Source organism: Cladophialophora immunda, assembly GCF_000835495.1.
Source record: "Cladophialophora immunda strain CBS 83496 unplaced genomic scaffold supercont1.5, whole genome shotgun sequence".
Taxonomy (NCBI): domain Eukaryota; kingdom Fungi; phylum Ascomycota; class Eurotiomycetes; order Chaetothyriales; family Herpotrichiellaceae; genus Cladophialophora; species Cladophialophora immunda.
In genome coordinates this window covers 455,007-477,641 of record NW_015622545.1, presented here as the reverse complement: position 1 = coordinate 477,641, position 22,635 = coordinate 455,007, and the positions used below count along the sequence as shown (strand labels likewise).

Genomic DNA, 22,635 nt, shown 5'->3' with positions numbered 1-22,635 from the left:
GGCAGTAACGGGCGTAATCCTCCTCCAAGAAATGCTCCGAGACAAACCCCCAATGACGAGCAACCGGGCTCGCAGAAACCACGAGTATCCTAGCCAGTGGTGGACAAAGTGTGGACACGGGTGGTCATACTTTGGACAGCCGGGTGTTCCTTCGTTGCTTGGCTGGACGACGTTGCTTTCGCACCTCGCAGCGACGACAAGCATCGAGCGACATTGGCCGTAATCTTGGGAGTTGGACTCACCAAGGCAGAAGCGAGTTGTCCCCCGCTGATGCCGCTGCTTTACCTCCTTACGTATTCCAGCGCCGCTGCACGAGGCTATGCTTTTGGCTTTGTTGCACTTTACTTCTCTCTGCATAGCGGTCACGGATTTAGGTCCGGAAGAGGATACGGATTCGATCGAGGGATATTATTTCTGGGGGTGCTTGCTGCATCATGCATGGGATGGGCGGCAAACCCGCCAAAGGTCGATTGTTAGCGCAAGCAAGCCTGGCCTGTGCTGTGCCACCTTGCGAATAAACATGCACGCTGCTGCGACCTGTCAGATGTCGCCAACCGATAACAGGCAGTTCTTCGGCGGTGGTGGCTCGTGTTTGGCATCGATAGAAACGAAAGGCAGCCCAAAAAAAAAGGGAACTTTTGCCCCTTGGCCCCCTTTCCACCCCTGGTCTGTAATAGTTGTGCATGTTCTTGTCTGATGTTATCCATTCCTGCAGGGGATGAGGAAGAGGAGGAGCAAATCCACCAGGGCTATGACTATTCATACATACGAGGAACTCGTGTTGGGAGCTAGCGATGGAAGTAGCAGAGGTGAGCAGCACGGCGCCTCTGTCCGAGGAGAGCAGATGCAAGATTCCGGGCGGGGGATGGTCCATACATAGCATCAAAGATCTTGTTTGGTTGTGTCCATCACCTAATTACTGGGGAGGTATCCAGGTAGCTGGGTATCTACCTACAGTAGTAAGTCTGTAGGGTCTGCAGTGTACTTGAACTAGTATGTAAGCAAGCAAGCAACCCAGACAATCATTAGCCAGAGAGAGAAAGCCCCCCTCGCGCCAGCACCAATTACTGACGAGAGAAAAGGGACGGAGATAGGACGCGGAGGCGCGTGAGCTGTGGGCGTGAGCAATAATAGATGAGTAGGTAGGTAGGTGAGGACTCGGTACCGACCGAGTAGGAGTGTAGTGTACTCGTAGGGCGTGTGCATTGTTGCATGTCATGTTTGCGTATTATTATTATTGCGCGTTGGGTTGTGTTGCGTGTTGCGTGTGCGTGTGCGTGTGCGTGTACGTGAGCATCCAACTCCCATCCCATCCCATCCCATCCTATCCTGCTCCTGCCCCTTTCCTGTGGCGGCTCTCATCTCATCGGGGTTCCAGGATCCAGAATGCAGAAACGCAGGACCCAGATTGCCGCTTGCGTGGAAGAATTAGTGCGCGCGCGTTATCCCTCATAGATACCTCCCTCGATGCCATCTTCCCACAGGAGAAAGAGTTTAGGGGGGTATGAGTGGATGAGTGAACGAGCCGGGTGATAGCTAGCTAGCTAGTCGCTAGGAAAAAGGACCTATCGTAGTGTTGTCGTCGTGCCTTGTGGGCTAGGTAGGAAGAGGAACAGAGGTGCTATTATTGCTCGCGCCACCAGACCAGAGGGGAAGGGAGGAAGAGTCATTCACTCATGCATGCACTGTTCGAGTCATCCAGATGCACGCAGGCAGATACATAGTGCATTGGTGTAGGGTGCGAGATGCGAGATGCGGGATGGGATGGAATGGCAAGGCGCAGGCAGCAAACTCAGCCTGTCTCCTCCCTCTGTCTCTCTCTCTGTGTGTGTGTCCCTACTGCTTTGTCCTACTGTTACAGTGCATACCACTACCACTCCCCCTAAGGATCTACGAGCATCTCTGCCTTTGGCTTTTCGCATGCAGCCCACCACTACAAACAAACTACTGGGGCAAATTGCAAAAGAACCCTTTCCCTCCCCCCTTCGCTCGCCCGCCCGCACAGTCTTTTCTTTTTTTTTTTTTTCTCCTGGGAGGTATCTTTCTTTTCGCGGCTGCTCTCTATGGAAAGAGACGAGCTGTGTGTTCATTCTCTGGTGCAGAGCAGAGCAGAGCAGAGGAGAGGACGGCTCATCGATTCGTGGTGGTTGATGCATTCGCCTGTCTCGTGCTATTTGCCTCTTCCTTCTTTCGCTCTCCACCCATCCACCTGTCCCCCTGGCCACCAATGCATATCTGACCTTCCTACCTCCTTCAATCCTTCCTTCCTTCCTTCTATCCGTCTGTCACGGTGGTATGGGGCGTGGCAATATCACAGGCATGAGAGGCGGGAGGAAGACGCAGCGTTGGCGGCACAGAGAGAGAAAAGGGCAACGAGGCAACTGGCCTCCTGAACATGAAACCATGGCTCGCTTCCCGGTGTCTGGCTCTGGCTCTGGTCCACGACAAACCGCGGAGTGACGGGGAAGGGACGGAAGAGAGAGAGAGAGATCAAGAGCCACGGGGAGACACATTTTGCAGCCGGGCAAGAGAGCGAGGACACGGTAGAACCATAGAACACCATAAACCCAAATAACGCATTATTATCTGTGACAGCAGAACCCGCCCAGCCAGCCCGAGTATATCTTCCGTCCCATAAAGTGCCCGTTCCTTCCCATCCCGTCATTTCATACGCGTTTCCATTCGCAGTTGGAAGAAGAATATATGGACACACATCAGAGGGAGAACAGGAAACGCTCCTGAACCCCGATTTCCCAGAAGAAGAAGAAGAAGAGAGGTATAAGAACATAAGAAGAGGGAGTGCGCCTCCTCTTTTTTTTCCCCGCCGCCACAGCTCCTGCACTCTTTCCGCCAAAACGAGGACATTAAAAAAGAAGACTCGTCAGGACTTTTTCGAGGAAAAGGGGAAGAGAAACACAGTCTTCTCGTCAGGGTCTCGAAAGGGACACGGTCTTTGGGGGTCAAAACAAAAAAAATAGTTCATTTAGAAAGGAGGGGGGATTTCCTGATCCCTTGGCCGGCAAGCAAGCTTCTGTTGCCTTCTCCTTCCCGTCTTCATTTCCTCCTTGCTTCCTTTTGGTAGCCTCTTCCTGCCCTTCCCAATTTCGGCCGTGGAGAATGACAAGTGGTGATTTCTTTGCAGGCGTCAGCGGCCTCGAGTGCCGAGTCACCCCAGAATGGGGACTCGGTGGTGAAGCCTCGCACTGCGATCATGATGGCCACGATCCTCTTAGACCCTGGGGCTCATTTTTTAGCTCATACAGGTGGATCGGTGCGGTCACTTGCGACTGGATGCCTGTCCACCGTTCTGCTGTTGCTGGCCTTTGTTGTGAATCCGTCGGACATGGTCTTTCATGTTGTCCATGCGGGAAAAGACCCGACCACATTCCTCGCCTTCGGGCCCGCGCCATTCGCACTTGATGCCCGGGTTGTGCTTGGCCTCGTGGCGGGCGCGGTCCTTCTTGCTGGAAAACCCGCCAGTGAGGGGCTGGTCGGCGGACTTGGCACGCGCGGCGGCAGCAGCCTCGCTCTGCGGGCAGCCATCAACGCGGCAGAAGAGGTGCTTGCTGTGCCGGTTGTAGTGTTTCCGCAGATCACAGCCTCGAGTGAAAGTGGCCCGCGAGGTACAGCCTGGGTAGGCACAGCGCCAGGACTGACCGACACCACCGTTATGCGCGGAAGGCGACGAGGGGTGCAGAGATGTCACCATCATTGACGTTGGTTCCGTCACTGGAATGCCATAGGCGTGGAGAGAGGTGTTGGATGAGGTCGAGTTGGAGCGGAGCGCTGGGCGAAGCGAGTCGGAATGACCTCTACTCATCGAGGAAATGGGACTACATGACCGTGACATGGACGAGACGCTACCGCGGTGACTCTGAGAGCTCGGGTGAGAGACTTGTGAGAAGACGGGCGAGGCGGCCAGGTGATGGGCCGAGGGGATGCCCGAGGTGGGAGCCTGGTTGAAGTCGAAATGTGCGGGTTGAATGTCCTGAGGTGTCGGAGGAATAACATGGGCAGATGGATGGTGAGGGTGGCTACTATAGGTGGGAAAGTGTGTCGACGAGGTCGGGTCATAGGCCAGCAGCGGGGTGGGCTGCGGGTAGTTGGAGAAGGGAAACCACTGATTCTGTTCATACATGGCGTAGGTGCTGTTGGGCGTGAGAGCAGAGGCGGACGCAGAGGTGGTGGGATTGAAGTCGGCAGTCAAGGCGGGATCGGTGACGGGCGGGAGGGGAAAGAAAGACGCAGAGTCGGAGGCGGTGTCGTCGAAAGATAACTGATGGAGGTCGTGGGCTTGGGAGTCGGACATTGACATGCCTGGAAGCATGTATATAGACTCTGATGACACGGACGGATTATGCCCTCGACTCGAAGGAGCCGGTGAAGGGTAGCAGAGGCCGGGGAGGGAAGGTGAGCAAGTCAGCAAGGCGCTTTTGTCGAATTCGTCGAACTCGCTGGGCGGGGGGGTCATGGAGAAGATGGCGTCCTGGGTCTCAACGGCCATGGCTTGCTGCAAGCACTAATAGTATTGCTGATTCTCGGGGGGGGGGGGGTTAATTTAGAAGTCGTTGGGTGGTTGGGAGTTTGGGTGTTTGCATATATATTCCTGGAACTGGGCTTCGTCGGCGAAATGCCAGATCCCATGGGTCACAGAGTTTGGAGAGCTGCTGGCAAGTTTCAAAACATAGAAGTAGTTGTTCTCAAACCCATGGGGCGAACAAGGACATATGAATAGTTAGGACCAGCTCGAGCTGCTGCGAGCTGCCTGCCTGTTCGCTCGACCATCATTGGGCTTAGGGCGAAAAGGCAAAGGCAATCCTCGTAGGGCTAGAATCGACCCCGGTCTGAATTGCTGACAGCATCCCCCATCCCAGGTGCTGGGTCAGGGCCCAGGGGGTGGGCAGTGGGCAGTGGGCAGTGGACAGTGGGCACAGGCAGATCGTAGGTAAGGTCAGTAGTCATGGAGGCTTGGGAGGCGGGTCCCAGCGGCCGAAGCGTGCCAGGGATCTGTGAGCCACACTCTGATCCCCAGTCTGCCAGTCCCAGTCCCAGTCCCATCAGGTGAGTCGTAGTGAGAGAGTCGGAGTGGTAAGGCGGAAACTTGAAAAGCGACCAAAGGGAAGGGGAAATTGAAACGAATCATGCTCCACCACGCCCCAAGACTCTGCGACGACCCTTCGTACCAGTAGGCCGTTACGCATGCAGACGGTGGTACCGGCCGAAGTGCCAGCGGCTTTGCTGATCATCTCACCGCACGCCCGTATTGAAGATACTGAAGATACCAGTCCAATCCCCGGTGGAGACCCTCGTTTGCTAGTCTGTCACTCTTTTGGTTGCTTGTTGTTTTTCTCGTCTTTGTTGCCCGTTCTTCAAGGCCGGGTCTGTTTCCCCCTCCACCCCCTCTCAGGTCACCGCCCCCCCTAAATCACCCACTAAGGAGGCGTCTTTTTGGGGGGGGGGGGGGGGTGAGACTGGGATGACCGCACCCAAAGGGAGGAAAACTGCTGCGTCTGGTTAGGCACTGGTGGCACAGGCTCTAGCTCTGGCAATGTCACTGGCACTGGTTTGCTTTTTGACATTGGCATCATTATTGCTTTGTAAACAGGAGACAAACGGCAAGAACAATCAACATCATGCAGTGGCGTCCAGGTACCGGTACAAGTTAAACCTGTACCGAGTCTTATTTGCCATTGATTCTGCCCGTCTTCCACACAAAAATAATATGCCATTCTGGACGGGGCGATGGCCACTCTGTGCACCCCGAGCAGAGCTGGCTGCTCGTTTACTACTTGTCTCCCAGGAGTGTTTTGTCATACGCCAGCATGCCTAGGGTTGCATGCTCCCCGTGCAATGTTCTAACTTGGGTTCCTGAGCCCCCTTTCCCTTTCCAAACCTGGGGAGATCGTCGACGAGCTGAAGCAAGTTGGAGAGAGAGAGAAAAAAAAATGTACGAGTCATTTTCTCGTTGGCCGACGGCTTCGTGCGTCAAAACTCGTTCGGACTTAATTGGGCCGTGCACACAAGTCGAGCTCGGAGACATTGTCAGGGCCTTTGTTTCCGCCGTCGATCGTCCTGCTCGGCTTTGTCCACAGCCTTCATCCGGTCAGCTCTCGCGACATGCTCTCTTTGAACCTAGGTCGCAAGTGAGTCAGAAGGACCAAAGACCCAGCCGTTTGTCAGCGGAGACCCGCGCAGATTCATGGACGCCCAGAGATTGCAAATCGACTGCGGCCGCAGAATCCAATCAGATTGGCGACCTATACCACTCCTCATGGCGGCGTTGCAACTTGACCTGCCATGCCTGCTTAGCGACCGGCTGCGGCGCCTTTTGGATGTGGATCATCTGCGTATCCTGATCTGTCAACCGTGGCTCTTGCGCACACGAGCTGAGCTGGAGTAGTATTCGACGGTAGCAAGCCGCCTCTTGTGTTGCCTTGATTGACAGCTTGTGCTCCGCTGCCCAGTCTAGTATATCGTATCTATGATCCGGGGTATGAAGGAAAGTCCCAAGTCAGGCCATCCACAACCGCCGTATACAAGCTTAGACTTCCTTGTTCCAGGTATGCCACACGGCACATCGCAACTGGAAACGACCTGACAGGTTTTAGCGACCAATCTGTGGCTGAGCCTCTGCTGCAATGACGAACGACTATCAGACTCGCCGTAATAACCCAAAGGGGTATCTCGCGGACCCAGGGACACCGTCTCGGTGTAGATCTCCAAACTCACGGCTCGGGTCCGAGGTTATCTCGTGTTATTTGCCTGTACTCTCTTGGGCTCGCACGTCTAGACGGTTTGAGTATAGCTCTGAACATAGATGCCTCTTTGTGACAATTTGTGACCGCCGATCCCTCGACGTATACCCGTTTGAGAGTGGTGTCGTATAGTAGAAAGGCGCTAAGGTGAGGAGATGGCGCAACTGGTCAATGCACAAAGAGAGTGTCTTTCTTTGTCTCCCTCTCCCGGTATCCATGCTTCGTGCAGTGAGTCTGAACGAGCTGCGGACGATCAAGGACCATGCTCAATGTCCTTAGACTTTGGACCGAGTGCATGATGGTCGTCACCATGGCAGAAGATAACTGAACCTGACGTAAGCTAGACTATTGCCATCTCTCCACGAGTATCCACGATCATCACCCTTGTGTACGAATATCCGAGAAGGGAATCTAATTGGCCCCCTTTTCGCCGTAGACTGTCCTTTTGCGCCCCCTCGTGTCCACGAACATTGGATGCGACTGTGCTTACCCACGTTCGCACAGACGGTGATGGCGTTCAACCGACTACTGGAAATCAGCGAGGCAAATGGGTCCGAACTCAGGTTCTGCGCCATGTGAGTTTGGAGAGCCACTGCATGTCTGAGATAGAGAAAGTTCAGACCAACTTCGAACCCGTAGCACGATGGACATTTGACGTCACCATACAGCGAAACGCACTTAGCAACCCTGGAATCGAGGATGCAATATGCCAACGATGAGATAAAGATGTGCGAACACCGCTCGCACAGAGGGTATAGATTAGGAAGAGCGATTTCCTTCCACAGCTGGGCCGTTCAGAGGAATCCAAGTTGCAAAAACTTGCTTTGGGTCTCGTAGCACGCCCCTAGCGATCAGACAGAGTTCCCACGTGGAGATGCAGGTGTTCGACGGGGAGCACGGCACAGAAGGCCTCTCTACTCCTACCCAAATCCTGGGTACACTGGATTCCGGAACCCCTGCCACCTGGCTCACCTCTAGCGTTCACCAACAGGGGCAGACCCTAGGGCACCCCGATTCGTGGAGACGTCGATGATGTGCGAGCGACCAACCAATAGAGCGAAGAACCAATAGAGCGAAGAACCAATAGAGCGAAGTTGTATCATGACATTCTCTCCATGCTTACGAAAACGGGGAGAATGATATGATCAGCGCATGTGAGTTAGTACCAAGAGAGTGCCAGAAGGGTCGAAGTACGCTGCTGTATCATGCGCGTCACCTTGTCAAGAGGAGAGAGAAGAAGAAGAAGAAGAAGAAGTGACGGAGTAGATTGATGATGACACAGGCGGGAGTACTGGCGAGTGTATGTCGAAAATAAATAGCATAGTCTGACAAGAAGGGCACATATCTAGACAGTAGTAAAGTAGCAGTGATTCACTATTAACTCAGCGGTAATTATCAATTATAAGGGCATCTATTCTGTCCTTAGGCATAATGGCATCCCTATATCTATCCCTTATATTAATAACCATATTTTGTCTGGCGCCCACCTCGTCGCTATTGAGTGACTGGCGATATTCGGAGATGGCGTCTATTCTGTGTCAGACTGCGTCATTTATCTCTCTGCTCTCACGCTGCTTTGGCAGGATTATACTAGCCTCGTATAGTATAGCTTTTGACTCTGTCTTGGCATTTTCTATGAATAAATCCTTTGGGCTTGCATCACATGACTGACCTTTTCACTTCTTCTACTTGTAGAGTCATCTTCATCGACATGTGATTTGCTGCTCTTTGCATTTGGCCACCATCTCTCAAGTCATACTACCTGTTGCTACTTCGCTCTCATCGGGGTATCCTTTTGCTGCGGAAAGCCGATCATCCTCTCAATGTAACATCTTTATTTTGGAAACACTGCTGCGCACCTTGGAGCGTCCGCAGGCATGTTGCCATCGGCCTCGTCAGGGGCGGTGGACCCCGAGGACCGCAAAATCATCGAGAAGCTCGCGAAATTGCAGAACATGTACACTCAAGTCAGTGACTTTGCCTTTGCTTTGGCTTTCTTCCTTGGCCAATCACGCCTTCCAGACCGATGCTGACCTCCTTGGAGATTGGGGACCTTCGGACTTTACTGCCCGAGAAGCTGATCAACCCAGCCCGCGTGGCTCTGGACAACCCTGGTGATTATGAGCCTGCAAAGCTTGCCGCCTATTTGCAGACGGCAGCACAGGCAGGGAGTCGGGACCTCGAGAGATTCAAGAAAGACTGGCACAGTGACGACGTGCGCGAGCTCTGGCAGACGGTCCACGCCAATGACTTTCCCCAGGGTGGAGACGCATGGGCATTCGACTATGCCAGTCTCCTGCGGGACGCTGCTGCAAACGAGCAGACATCCATCACTGAAAAGGACGCTAGCCGCGACTTTCAGCCCCCATCTGATGCCGAAATTGCAAAGACTGTGAATGACTTTCGCGCAAGGCATCCAGAGTTGAAGATACACGTGTCAAATGAAGCATCACTCTTGCCAATCGATATCAGCGTCTCCCGTTTTGACTTTCGAGTTGAGAAGACCCAGTCCCCCGGCGCGACAACGTACAACGTCATTGACAAGTCTGGCTCAGAAGCATCGGGTGTATACGACATGCGTGCTGACGTCGTTCAAAGCATTCGAGAGTCGAAGGAGAGGGACCGGCTGGGAAACCTCCTTGTATGCACACACTTCGCGTCATCGCTCCGTATGATTCTGCTAACGGTCCATCCAGGAGATGATTTATTCGTTCCACGATTTGACCACTAGACGATGCGACAAGTGCAAGAAGCTTCTCGACACCAAGCACCTGAAACTGCCAGTGATTCGACAAGCGGATCCCTCAACACCAGCCGAGCAGCTACCTCAGTTTTTGGCGTTCCATCGACTTTGCAGGTGACCATTTCGAGCCGTACATACACAGGCGGGCCTTTGCAGGCCGGTGGCCTCATCCACTTATCACGAAGTAACTCGGTGGTGCCTTAATGCGGCCCCTTGACGTACAGCCACTATCAGTTCTGGTGGGAATTATCCTTTTCCTGCACTGCTGGGGTGGGTTCGCTGCTATCAGATGTAGCACACTACCAACATTGATCCTTTGTTGCAGATGGCCTTAGTCTTTTGCTGAGAAGTCATGCCATTTTGAAGAGAAGTATGATGCGTTATAGTTGTGACATGAGTGCTATGTACCTGCTAGAGCAGGAATGTCAAAGAACTTCTGGATTGAATGAAAAGCCCTTGTGCAGCGCATTTATCATGCACCTGCCTACTCTTGTATACAGATCCCAACATGGACTCGTTCCTTCGTGAAGTATCCACGGGGATATTCAAGTAAGTGACCTATATTTTCGATGACCGGATGCTGCTGTGCAAAGCGATGCCAACCCCGATTTCCTTCCTACACGCCTCTCTGCCACTAAGGTGATGGCTGGTTCAACGCCAACGGAGCACTCTACGTCAACAACGCGGACACTGCAACCTATTCACTAGGTGACCAATCCCAGCATCTTCAGTAGCTCCTATGTCTCCCAACGAGGTGGCATTGCCCATAATCTAACTCCGCCACCGTCGTACTTACGTCGAGGTCTTAGGTGACCAATGTCTCAATCTGAGCGCGCGGAATGGGGAGCGCGTCGGTCAGGTGGAATTCAACTGTCGGTCTGGCAAAAGGACGCAATCAATGTTGGACAGGCGAACAGGACTGCGGACAAACGACAACAATCTCAGAACGGATTGACGGCCAGATTCAGCGATCTCAAAATCGCAAGTCGCCCAAACGAAATGTTCGCTGCCGCCGGGTTGAGACCAGGCAACGCCCCAAGACAGATGCCGCTGCAGAGAAAACGAACAGCAGACGGCGCCATCAAGCACCAGCATGTGTCACCCATGTCTGGCTTGAGAGATAGCCTCCGACCGCACGACGACTACGGACGAACCTCTGACGTGAAGTTGAAAATGGATCTGGACATCTTGAGACGCCGTATCGCCGTGATTGAAGCACAAGAGCAGGGCAGCATCCCGGATACGCCGGCTTCGAAACGAGAAAGAGGACAGAAGCAGCGATCTGGACCCGAGCGGCAGCAGCAGAAGAGAGGCAGAAAAGACCCGGAGACAGACAATAGTTTGGCGGACTGGAAAGAGGCGATTATTCGATGAAGTCGCTGGATCAGGGCGAGCGAGACAAGGACAAGAAACCAAGGATTGGAACGAGGGCAGTCTGAATACTCGGTCTCCCCCCGAGCTGTAGTGTACGCTGTGTTACCCGTGGCCTTGAAGCTCCCGCGTCATATCCACGACTCCTATGTGTACGGTCATAGGTCTCTGGGCAGCAGGTCACTCTACCGGTGGCTCCCCTCTGTTGCGGCTGTCAGGTACAGGCATGTTCAGTCAAAGTCAGCCGGTGTCGTGCTTAGTAGCAGCCCGCCTTCGCAAGACCCAAATATTCTTCTTGCGTCGCCAAAGAGGTCTCATTGCAGGTGGTGTGAAGAGTGATATCAGACATCGAGGCTCGCGACCCAAGTGGCCGGGAAGATGGGTGAGTGGGCGAACCAAAATAAGAACAGGGCACAGAGAGCCCAAGCCCGACAAGGTTAAGATGGTCCGGGCGGAGAGTGGCTTAGTTGACACCCAGAGGCTCTGCCAATGGCCCAATGGCCGTTGCTGTTGGCCGGGGCGCGTCTGGTGAGTCTCGAGCTGCTAGGCCCTGTTGGGGGTGTCTGTTTTTGCGGGTTCCGGATCCCGTCGCCCAGGGTGAGACAAGCCTCTCTCTCTGCACTTCTTTTTCGTCGCCCTGCGCTCCTTTCTACACTCCGAAAGCCACTTCGTCGTCCGTTTCTGACCCAAGACTCTCGCTATTGTCAGTCCTTCCCATTCAGTCGTTACTTTGGTATTGTCTATGCTATTCCACAACCCAGTTGCAACGAAGTCTCTCCTACGAAATCCTCTCCATTGACCATCCAGCGCTACAACGGCGTATCGAACCCGCTTCTTTCAACGTCCGAAATGAAGGGCTCCGGCCTCTTCTCTGTCCTTTCCTCCCTTCTCCTCTTCTTTGCAGCTTGTTCCTCGGCCTGGCCATGGCCGGAGTTTCTCGACAGCAAGGTCGACGCTCTCATTGTCCCTCGACAAAACCAAAATCAAAACCAGAATGGCGATAATGCCTCCTCAACGGGGAGCAACTCTCAGAGTACATCTGCTTCCCAGTCTGCATCCTCGTCAGGCTCTTCATCAGGCTCTCAGTCTGGCACATCGATAACATCGTCGGCGTCTGCGTCAGGGTCCGGGTCAGGGGCTTCAGGGTCTCAGAACACAACCACAACGCGGAGCACAAAAACAACTGCGATTGACCCTCGCCTGCCTCCCGGTGGTATCTCTCTCATCACACCCGCGGCAATTGATGGGCCTCAATACTACAAGGTGGGAGATTTTGTCACCTTTGCTTGGAACTATACGTCTCTGTCGGTGACCCCGTCCGCGATCGACGTGCTGGCGTCGTGCGCCTTGAATCAAGCAACCTACACAATCTCTTCCAACATGTCGGTGCAGGAAACAGGTGCTATCACCTGGGACACGGGTGAAATGTACGCAACGGCCACCAACCCCTTCCCCGTCGCCAGTTATACCTTGATCATCCACGATTCGTCCCAAGATGTCACCGACATCCCAAGCGCCGGGTTTTTGGGGGCCTTTGAGCAATATGTCTTTGGCATGTACACAGGGTAAGTCTGGTTCTCTTCTCGCAGAGTTGAACGCTAACAAGGTACAGCCAACCATACACTCCGTTGAACGAATTCAAATGTGCAACCTGCAACGGCGCATTCTCCATTCATGAAAAGCAAGCGCTGGGCGTGATCCTGACAACATCGGCAATCACCATCTTGTCCTTCACATGGTTCGCCAGGGGATTTGGTGTGTTCTGATACAGGAGCCTTCCCCATGACCAATCTGACGGATATATTTACCATACATATTTTATAGTATCTAACGACCAATAATCGGATGACAAAGTTTCTTTCTGACGAACCAAAAACATTCAAGTCTAGCGGCAGTTTGAGCGGGATCTTGATCAACTTTACAAAGGAATGGTGCATTACAACGGAGGCAATTGAGGAATCATCGAATCGGCTACCTACATGGCGGGGAAACGGAGGACGGCATCCGGGGTGTCCAACGATTTGGAAATACAGAATGGAAAAATGCCGAGGCTGCTGGGGTTAATGAAAGAGAATTTCCAAAAGCGGGAAAATGTTCTTCACTTGCTCGATTCTCGTGTTGTCGGCTGGGAAAAGTTTACTCTTTATCAACTGACCACAACAGACAGGAACCTGTGCCTTCAGCTCCCAGACCAACCAGAGACCAAGATGAAGATGTGGACAAGCAACAAAATGCCATGGCGGAAGGGCCCCATAACCGGAACCGCTTGATATCATGCCTTTTGATGCCTCCTATGTCATGATCGGTGAAATCCAGACGGCTCCTCGCTATTTGTCAAGTGCAAGGCTTTCCCACCGGGTACAGTCATCATATCTGGATCTCGCGGGACGATTTGCCTCGCAATTCGCCGGCAACGAGCCTCGGGGTGGTGACAGGGAGGAAACAAAAAGGAGCGGAAGCCCGTCCCTTGCATCCCCGATTTGAGATGTCGAGGATGAGCGGGATGCGCACCGCCGTTCGTTGTTCTGTCCACCAGCTGCTTTCGTCAGAGGATGCTTTTCGTCTCGTGGTGACCTCATCCGTCTTTGTAGCCTCACGCTGTCTCCGGTCTACCATTCCACGAGCCAACTAACCCCCTTCCCGTCTTCCCCGGGTCACATTACGACGAGGACGCAAACAACATGCTCCCCACCAGTGGGCGATCACAAGTCTGATTGAATTTGTGTTGGGAGAACGTTGAAGAAGTACAAAAGCCCTCGCCGTGTTGTGCTCCCTCTCCTTGCTTCGACATTAACCGTCACATTCTTTTTCTTCTTGATCTCCCTGCTCCTGCATTCCATCACCGCGGCGGACTGTGGTCGGCCTGAGAGCACAACGGATCTTTTGTGAGCCTTACTTCATCCAGGTCATTCCTTGATACCACAGGACACAATTGCCATCGATCGGGCTTCGGGTGCCTTGGGGGACTTTGAATCGCTTCCTTTCAACGTTTCGACGCGACTTCGCCTGTGACCAGCGCAGGTATACGTTCTCCTCTCCACCCCTTGTTACTGCGTGTTGTGGGACCCCGTCTGTCCCCTTCGTGGGTACTTTGGAGGAGTGCATCGAGTCAGAATCCAGGACGACACCGGTGTCGAGACACCCATCAAATTTACGCTCAGCAGCCTTTTGCAATCGCTCCTCCAACGAAGAAACCCACAGGCCAAACACAAGTACACACGTACATCACCATTCCCAACCAATCAATCCCCAAAATAAAAGAACCCCAAGCGCCTCCTGCCTTTTGGCAACCCACATCAAGAAGAGAACAACCATGCCTTCTCTACGCCCGTCGTCTTCCTCCACCCACCCACCGGCGGCAAAGCGACCCGCGAACTGGACCCCGACGCACGACGCCTTCATCCGCGACCAGGCCCGCAACGGCGAGGACGCCGAGAGCATCCGCATCCTGTTCGAGGTCGAGTACCCCGGCGTCAATGTGAGCAAGGCCTGGGTCGTGGAGAGGATGGGGGCGGCCGCGACCACCGCCGCCTTAGCCAGATAGGGAGCCGTCGTTGTGGGATTCATTCATGGGGGAGGGGAGATTCAAGATGGGGGGAAAAGGGTGATCTGCGGAATGGGACTGGAGTGGAGTGGACGGAGCCTGGAAAGGAGGTTGTGTGTGTGTGTGTGTGTGTTTGTGTGTGTGGAGGGGAAGGGCGAGGAAGTACCTAGGTATGTAAGGGATCAAGAAAAGATGTCTCGGCAGAGGATTTGGAATCGGTACGTAGGTAGGAAGGAAGGGCAGTCTGTTCTGCCAGGAGAAGTTTCGAATCTGGTCACGGAAGGGGGGTTCGAGGACTGGTGCCGCTGGGCGGGAGGGAGAGGGAGACAATAAGGCCCGCGTGTGGAAGCACGACGGGCAGGGCAAGTGAGGGCTTCTACCTACTAATAGTCGTACGGCTGGGCCAGCAAGACAAGGACAAAGACAAAAGCAAAGGTCGAACTTGGACACCTCTCTCCTTCACTCCCCTATCTACCAGCTACTTTACGGTCTATTCAAGCTGTTACCTCGCCATCCCCACAAGGACGTTTGGACCAGAGGGACTGGACCCGTGGATGGGTGGGATTGGATTGTGTTGTGCGGTGGAGTTTGTAGCATGTAGCAGCGGAATTCAAGGGGTGTTAAGAAAGCTTCTTCTATCGTAATGATTTATTGCCATTGCTGTTGCTGTTCGCAATCCGCTCCATCCGTCCATCACATCAGGGCAAGCACGCTGCAAGATGGTTCTCAAAGGGACATCTGCCATGGCCTAGGGGTCGAGGCATGAATGACCGAGAACCAAGAGTCAAGAAGCTCAAGCTCGATTATGGATTGGTGTGCAACACAGACGTTATTCGTGAGATATATATGGGATACCTAGGTATATGTAAATGTCTGTGTGGAAATAGAGTCGGGAAGTGAAGGAGCCACATTCATAGCACTTGTAAGTACATTCCCCCTGAAAACAAGTATGTCCCGTTCCATACGGCGCCCGATCCAAAGTGATTCCCAATTCCGCGAGGGAGATGATCTTTGTCCAACTCCGACGCTGTAATAACAGGTGTAGGATTTCATATGTCTGGTGGTGGTGGTGCAGGGTTTCATCGTGTCGAGCCCCATCTTGTATCTCAGCCAGCCTTGTATATCACAACTCTTTCAAAGGTCACGAGATCCAAACCTCCATCTTGCCCATCTCGTTCCTCTCTTTCCGGGCTTGATTGCGCACACTTGACAACAACATCTCCAGATCGTCCTGGTCACCCATGGTGATCATATCACCATCGTCTTGCATCTTGATCTTCAATTGATCCTTGATCCCAAATTTCTCACGTATCTTGCTCTCAAGGTCGCCAAAATCTATCACAGCGCCAATCATTAGATATCTCGTATCGTCGTTAAAGTGGCATTTGACACGGATCTTGCGCATTTCGGGCCGCTTGCTGCCGCGCCCAGATCGGGACGCCGCGCGCCGCACAGGTTCGAAACCGCTCATGTCTTCAGCACTCATTTCTTCTTCGTCTATATATTCGTCTTCTTCGTTTAGGTATAATTCCTGGTCTTGGCGTCGCTGGCGCCTGCGGGGGCTGGAGTACATGCGATAGACATCGTCCACCGTGTCGGTGGGATCATCGTATCGAGATGGGGTAGTCTCCCGGAACAGCGGTGCCGGAGCCCTTTGCGAGGCCGAGCGGTCGAGCATCTGTCGTCGAGACGAAGGACCTCGAGGTTCGGAGGCAGTCCTTTGGGTGCCATAGCGCGACCTTTCCATCTGTGGTCGCTCCATCATGGAAGGCTCCTCTGGCCACGAGTTCTCGCGTTGGGGAGGCATCATCCTGCCCATGCTCGGTGGTTGGTTGGCGTTGGCGTCGAACGTTGCTGCTCGATTCATCATACCCGGTCGGGGTGCTTCCATGTCCGGTCTGGCGTACATATTCCGAGGTTGACGCATAGAAGTGGTCCGAAGAGGCAACGTTGACGAACCGCCGCCGCTTAGCCTGGGCTTCTCGTTCTCCGGTGGCGGAGTTGGCGGGAACACATTTCGACTCATGACAGGAGGAGCGCTCTGATCTCGGACGATTCTACTGGACAAATTGCGCTGCACGAGGTTTGTTGCTGCGTAGCTGATGTTTTCCGGAGGACGGTCGTCTTTGGCTGACATCTCGGCAGCCACCGCTTGTTTTCTTTCCACGCCCTGAAATCCGGTACCGGTGTTCTCACTGTTCGACGTGGCTATCAACCGGGCCTTACCCAGGTAGTCTTTTGCTTTGAGATTCTTGACTTTGGCTTCGTTTGGTCTGTACACACACCCAACCGGTCTATCAAACGCCAAAAGTTAGTCCATCGATCTCAGTTGCAATCATGAAACCTTAGAGGGGGGCATGGTTCCTCCAAGACGCTGGTCGTTGGAAAGTGACTGAGACTCACATGCTGAAAACCACATAGCCCTGAACCACGTCAGTGACACATCTCCTTTACGTGGAAGTTCCAATGCTTACCTGTGCCATATCCTTTATAGCATCGTCAATCACGTCGTGGTCAGGAGTCATCTTCTCCTTCTGAGCGAAGCTGAAATCTTGAAGCCCGGCCTTCTCTTGCTGGAGGTACATGTAGCACAGGCCACGGTTGAAGAGAACCTCGCAGGAGTAAAGCTTGAACTTCAAGCCCAACTGCTCATAGTCGATGTATGTATTGCCTCTCAAATAGAGGAGGGTGTCATTGAAATTCGCCAATGCTTCTTCGAAATCCCCGACCAGAAAATTCGAGACACCCTGTTGGAAATAGGCCACGGCGAGGTACTGGTCGAGTTTGATTGCGCGTTGATAACATTCCACCTAGTCTCGATATCAGCTTGGTTTGGCCTTGCTCCTCTGTCCACATTGAACGTACCGCTCTTTCATGCTCGCCAATGGTCGCGTGGATGACACCGCAGTTGAACAGGATCTTGGAGGTATCGGCAATCGCGTCGAAGATCCTCAACGCTTCCTCGAATTCTTGATTGTCATAGTGCCCAAGCGCCTCGACCCAAGTCTCTATTTCCTGCAGACCCGTCAGGACTGGACCATGCAACCAAGGGGGGATTCACGTACCTGCTTGAGCGACATGGCGCCGGGCCGGGGTCGTCGAAGTTAGAATTGGCGTCAACAAGGTGGTGACAGCAAGGTGCAGGCAGATTGATGCAGGGCAATATGTTTACAGAGGGAGCGAGATCTGCGACAGGAGCGGCGGTGCCTGAGACGTTATTGAAATGGTGGGTGCGGGCGGTCACAGATTCTGCTAGGGTGGTGGGAACCGATGGCTACCACAGGCTGGTGGTGTGGCGGTCGATTGCACGGTGCTCCGAGGCTGCGAGGGCCGGCCCTGCCGCCAGGTCCTGAAAATGGGTGCTTGAGGGCCAGGGGTTAAGCGCCCGGGGTGGGTGGCTCGGTGGGTGGGAGCAGTGGGATTTGCTCGGCGCCAATGCCGTCACTGGCTGAGTGCCAATGAAAGAGGCTGTCAACTTGACAGTGTGGTGAATGAGTAGATTAGCGACGGAATGCGCCCGATAGATTGCAATAGTCTGGGAAGCGAAGAAGATAAATCGGGAAATAAAGAGCGTAGCTGGATGTAGAACAAAAGCACAGCTTGGGAGAAACGAAGACAGCAATGCCAGTTGCTGCTGGGTTGGAGACAAAAAGGGAGAAGAGACTTGGATGAAGGAGTTGCTGTGACAGCAAGACTCGGACTTCTTGAATGATGGTTGAGACTCGAGAGAAGGGGAACAGGGAAAGTGGGGAGTCCAACCCTTCAAGCGAGAACAAGGGTGAAAGCACCGAGAAGGCGAGAGTGGAAGCCATGGAAGCAAGGGGATGGGCATCGGGATGGGATAGGCACGAATAGGGACGGGCGGTGGCTGGAGGGATAGAGGGGGGAAGGACAGGAGAACTACCACTCCAGGCACTCGCCAGGCACTCTTTAGGGGGTTCGGGTCAGATCACCTCTAGGTACCTCGCACCTGATGCAGGCAGAACTGTACGTGAGAGGCTCCAGGGACAGGCACAGGCACAGGCACAGGCACACGTGCAGATGATACTGTACAGACTCACCTCAAACTTCCATTCCAGGGGACCGCGTCCAGCATCATCGACACCTTATCATCGTGGTCACAGTTGACACTTCTACTACGACTAGGTAACCTGACCATCTACCACACCTCCTCCCTTATTCGCCAGCCGCGGTCCAATGTGTCTATCCTGCACCCTCGATTCTCACTCGTCGAAAATGTGATGGAATATGTCCTCCTCTATCAAGTGGCCTGAGTCCATCACCTGAGCGAGCCCTCTTCCTGCCCTCTCTGCCCTCTCTGCCCTCCGTTGTTTGCTCCCTCTCATGGACCGTCTCACGCCCACATGGCTCGCTATTCTGTCTTGTTTCAACAGTGTCCAACCTCGCCTGGTGGACCCAGGTCCGCATCTGCGTGTCCGTTTCAGAATCACATCTGGCGACCAACCACCGTTGACACAGCAGACCAAAAGCTTTTCCCAAACCCTCAAATCCAAGCAATCGGGTTGTCCATTTCCAGTGCTCCCTGCAGGGGGATGCGCCAGCACTGCATCATCGTGCAGCCAAAGGGCGATTCCAAAACCAGAACAAACTCGGACCGCGAATCAGAACTGGGTGAAAATCCAATTGGGGCTACTCCTTACAAGATGCATTGCATTGCAGAGTGTTATTGTGGATTTTTTTTCCCTTTGAATTTTTTTCCCTTTCTATTGTGCCATGCTTATCGTCGATGCAGGCTCAAGTACCTCGTACTCCGTACAACTGACAGATCATAGCATCCCCTTTTCAACCTGCTCTTTTCGCTCCTCCCATACCGTCTTCCCCGAACAGCTGCACACGGTCTTGTCATTGTCCCACACTCCGGCACTGCGAGCAATGACCCCGACTAGGGTATCTGGATCTTCGGTCTGAAACGCTCCCTCTGGTTGTTGTTTCGACACCACCATGCTGCGACCGATAATCTCCCAGATTGACACCGGTCGATCCAGGAACGCGCTGCCTCGTCCATCCTTGTCTACCTCCACCGTGCCAAACATTCCGCGAGGCTGTCTGAAGCCCGCTAGTTCCTTGACGGCTTCCCAGATGGCACCCGTCGAGGCTGCCCCATGTGAGATATCACCTGTGGCCCTTATCGTGGCATGATATGTTCCTGGTGACACCCCACGTAACGTCAGGTCGACCAGGGTCCGATTGTCCGAGACTTGGACCATTCGTGCAAGTCCACGGACAGGATCTGACACGGCTCTTGCATGAGTTTCCAGAATGCACACTCCGGCAGAGTTGGATCTCCCACTGCCCCGTAAGATGGCATCTCGTCCCGTAGATTCGATGGCTGATACGATTGATGAGGGAGGAGCCGTTCCTTCAATGTAAAAAAGCTGGTCTTTAAGATTGGCTTCGATCTTGGTGATGCCTGGAAACGAGCCGGCATGTCAGTTCTGGCATCGCGAGCCCTGGAATGACGGTTTCGTCCAGGTACCTTGTACTTTCTCCAATGCACCTGTCACATCCTGCACACAGGAATCGCAGTGCAGCGGCACAGCAAAAGTTGTCTGTGCTCTGGTCAGCTTTACATGGCGAAGATCGGCAGGAGACGGTTGTTGAGCCTGACCTGAAATGGCTGGATTTCCACGCTTCCCATTTTGAACTCGGCCGAGGATTCAGAAAGGCTCAAAGATCAGACAAGCGATTTGTTTCTCGAAGGGGCTCCAAGCAATGCGGTTCAATGTCCAGTAGGTGATGAGCTGGGAAGATGCATGGATGCTTGGTAATTGATCAAATATTGGAGTCGCCAAAGGTATGAATACCGCGATAGGCCCCCGCATCGATCCGCCACACGCCCACAGAGTGACGTGTGACCGACTTCGGAACCAAAGCCATGCCGGGTTCCAATCTGCCAAAAAGATGGTACAACACAGGACAGTATGGTTCATGATCCTTTTTGTCTGGTGAGGGGGAGATGTCTCGTGAAATATACTAATACAGCGGTCAATGAGTTCGACCTTGACCCCCAGATGTGTGAGCCTGCGCGCCTAGAGGCCGCTCATATGAAGAAACAAGTGAGCCCGAGAGCCAGAATCGGCAGCGCCATGACCAGATGTCCCATACCCGCCTGCTTGCCAACCTCGCTTGCTTCCTCTGAGGTGCCCTCCGCTTGAGCGAACTGGCGGATGACAAGACCATCTCCTCCCCCGATAATGCTACCCGTCAAGAAGATGATCCCCAGGCATCTCTTGGCTGTCAGCGCGGCCACTGGCGACGACTGGCACAACGAGGAGAAGCGCCAAAACACAGTAATCCCGACGATAGACAGTCCACCAGCCAAGTTCCTGAGGCCCCGGGTGTAGGTCTGCGCTTTTTGCCAGGTTGAAAGTTCTTTGGATGCAGTGACCGGAGCCGGGACGAGGATGCCAAACAGTGTCTCGGCGTTGACAGGAGCCCTCAAGCTGTACAGCCCAGTTGCGATGCCCATGGTACCCATCAATCCGGTGAGCGCTGGAAGAGCTGAGGTTCGGAGGGAAGCAATCGTGGCGGCGGCATTGTTCGACGTCATTACTTCGGACTGGTGACACTATGCCAATCTGATGGGCGCAAACGAGTTGATATCTGAATGACCTCTGGGGGGCATACACATTCAGTGACTTTGGTACTTTGAAAGCTCAGTTGGAAATCGTCAAATATATCTTGGGAAGCTAGAGAGATGGTCGAGTAGTCTTCGATTAGGTTTATTGACGTCTCCGATCCAGCTGTTTCTCGATGCTCATCCCTTGAGACTTGCCAGGATCGTAGGCATCTGATTGGGCAGCGAAGATGGGCGCTTCCTGCATCTTGGGACGTCCCCCGTAGATCACCACAAATAGACACCCGTTGTCCAAACCATCCATCTCCACGCAGTGAGAGAGGGAGATGGAGACTTGCGACAGCCTTACAAAATGGGCAGTCTCCAACGGCATCAAGGTCAACGGCGTTGCGGCGCACAAATTTCCCGGCAAGGGATTGGGTATTGTCGCCAAAAGGAGGCTTAAGGTAGGTCGAAACAGTTCCGTTCGCCTCTTTTTTTTGCGCCTATCCTGACGGACACCCAAAAAAAAAAGGCTGGAGAAGTGATATTGGACATTCCCATGTCTGTGATTCGGACGGGAGAGACAGTGCCAGCGACCATCCTGAATGCCGTCCAAGGATGTAGTGTCAACGGCTACCTCGCCACGGAAATGGCCATGGACACATCCGACATTTATGCCCTCTGGAGAACGACTCTGCCGTCCATGGAGGAGTTGCACAAGTCGATGCCGCTCTTCTGGCCGCCCGAGCTCCAAGACCTCCTGCCACCCCCGGCGCTGGCGCTTCTGAGAAAGCAGCAGGGCAAGGTCTCCCGGGACTGGAATGCCGTTTCTGCCGCCTTCCCACAGCTCTCCTACGATGCCTACCACTACTCTTGGCTTCTCGTGAGCACACGGACCTTCTATTACACGCCTCCCGACATGGAACCCGAAGACACCCCCGAAGCCGAGGAGTGCCTGGCGCTGGTTCCCTTTGGAGACTACTTCAACCACTCCGACGCCGGGTGCAAGGTCGCCTATTCGGCAACAGGGTATGAATTCAAGGTGGACCACACCATCGAGAAGGGCGAGGAGCTGTACATCTCCTACGGCAGCCACCCGAACGACTTCTTGTTGGTCGAGTATGGCTTCATCCTCGAGGAGAACAAGTGGGACGAGGTGTCATTGGACGCAGTCGTCTTGCCTCTTTTCTCAGAGAAGCAGAAAGGCATGCTAGAAGAGGCGGGCTACCTGGGCAACTACGTGCTGGAGGCGCCATCGATGCAGGACGACGGGGTGGCTTGCTATCGCACCCGAGTCGCACTCCGGTTGCTATGCATGCCTCTTGAAAAATGGAACGGATGTGTCACGCATGGTGCCGACGACGACGACGAGTATCAAAGCTCCGTGCACGAACTGCTCCGGCAACCATTGAAGGCATATTTGGAGATGGTGGACAGCAGCCTCGAGCAAATCGCTCGCCTCAAAGTAGGGCTGCCTTCGCAAAAAGACGTGTTGAGACGTCGCTGGGAACAGATAGGAATGTACTTGACGGCCGCCATCGATAGAATAGAGCAATGACACGCATACACTCTACCTGAGATCCTATCACAGAGGTAGAGGGCCATTACTTGTGGGAACATTGATATGTATGCGAGCAAGTTC

The 22,635-nt window shown here is 53.7% G+C and overlaps 8 protein-coding genes across 8 annotated transcripts; 3 read left to right on the top strand and 5 right to left on the bottom strand.

Moving 5' to 3' along the window:
- Positions 1-905: 905 nt before the first annotated feature.
- On the bottom strand, positions 906-1,346 carry PV07_08535 (uncharacterized protein). Its single transcript, XM_016395708.1, has one exon. The coding sequence runs from the start codon at positions 1,217-1,219 to the stop codon at positions 917-919; it is 303 nt and encodes a 100-aa protein (XP_016245564.1). The 5' UTR covers positions 1,220-1,346; the 3' UTR covers positions 906-916.
- A 1,156-nt stretch (positions 1,347-2,502) lies between these two features.
- On the bottom strand, positions 2,503-4,559 carry PV07_08534 (uncharacterized protein). The gene has a single exon (XM_016395707.1). It carries the CDS (start codon positions 4,502-4,504, stop codon positions 3,278-3,280), a length of 1,227 nt encoding a protein of 408 aa, XP_016245563.1. The 5' UTR covers positions 4,505-4,559; the 3' UTR covers positions 2,503-3,277.
- Positions 4,560-8,451: 3,892 nt separating this feature from the next.
- On the top strand, positions 8,452-9,999 carry PV07_08533 (uncharacterized protein). Its single transcript, XM_016395706.1, has 3 exons — positions 8,452-8,722; positions 8,800-9,396; positions 9,452-9,999. The coding sequence occupies exons 1-3, from the start codon at positions 8,633-8,635 to the stop codon at positions 9,614-9,616; spliced, it is 852 nt and encodes a 283-aa protein (XP_016245562.1). The 5' UTR covers positions 8,452-8,632; the 3' UTR covers positions 9,617-9,999.
- Positions 10,000-11,495: 1,496 nt separating this feature from the next.
- On the top strand, positions 11,496-14,305 carry PV07_08532 (uncharacterized protein). Its single transcript, XM_016395705.1, has 2 exons — positions 11,496-12,434; positions 12,482-14,305. The coding sequence occupies exons 1-2, from the start codon at positions 11,719-11,721 to the stop codon at positions 12,633-12,635; spliced, it is 870 nt and encodes a 289-aa protein (XP_016245561.1). The 5' UTR covers positions 11,496-11,718; the 3' UTR covers positions 12,636-14,305.
- Positions 14,306-15,100: 795 nt separating this feature from the next.
- PV07_08531 (uncharacterized protein) lies at positions 15,101-18,291 on the bottom strand. Its single transcript, XM_016395704.1, has 5 exons — positions 17,479-18,291; positions 17,279-17,428; positions 16,888-17,223; positions 16,817-16,836; positions 15,101-16,707 (listed from the first exon to the last, which is right to left on the bottom strand). Exons 1-5 carry the CDS (start codon positions 17,491-17,493, stop codon positions 15,555-15,557), a joined length of 1,674 nt encoding a protein of 557 aa, XP_016245560.1. The 5' UTR covers positions 17,494-18,291; the 3' UTR covers positions 15,101-15,554.
- A 772-nt stretch (positions 18,292-19,063) lies between these two features.
- PV07_08530 (uncharacterized protein) lies at positions 19,064-20,254 on the bottom strand. Its single transcript, XM_016395703.1, has 3 exons — positions 20,043-20,254; positions 19,911-19,983; positions 19,064-19,844 (listed from the first exon to the last, which is right to left on the bottom strand). Exons 1-3 carry the CDS (start codon positions 20,070-20,072, stop codon positions 19,201-19,203), a joined length of 747 nt encoding a protein of 248 aa, XP_016245559.1. The 5' UTR covers positions 20,073-20,254; the 3' UTR covers positions 19,064-19,200.
- A 92-nt stretch (positions 20,255-20,346) lies between these two features.
- Positions 20,347-21,125, bottom strand: PV07_08529 (uncharacterized protein). The gene has a single exon (XM_016395702.1). It carries the CDS (start codon positions 20,982-20,984, stop codon positions 20,475-20,477), a length of 510 nt encoding a protein of 169 aa, XP_016245558.1. The 5' UTR covers positions 20,985-21,125; the 3' UTR covers positions 20,347-20,474.
- Positions 21,126-21,320: 195 nt separating this feature from the next.
- PV07_08528 (uncharacterized protein) lies at positions 21,321-22,608 on the top strand. Its single transcript, XM_016395701.1, has 2 exons — positions 21,321-21,457; positions 21,526-22,608. Exons 1-2 carry the CDS (start codon positions 21,338-21,340, stop codon positions 22,549-22,551), a joined length of 1,146 nt encoding a protein of 381 aa, XP_016245557.1. The 5' UTR covers positions 21,321-21,337; the 3' UTR covers positions 22,552-22,608.
- The last annotated feature ends 27 nt before the right edge of the window (positions 22,609-22,635 follow it).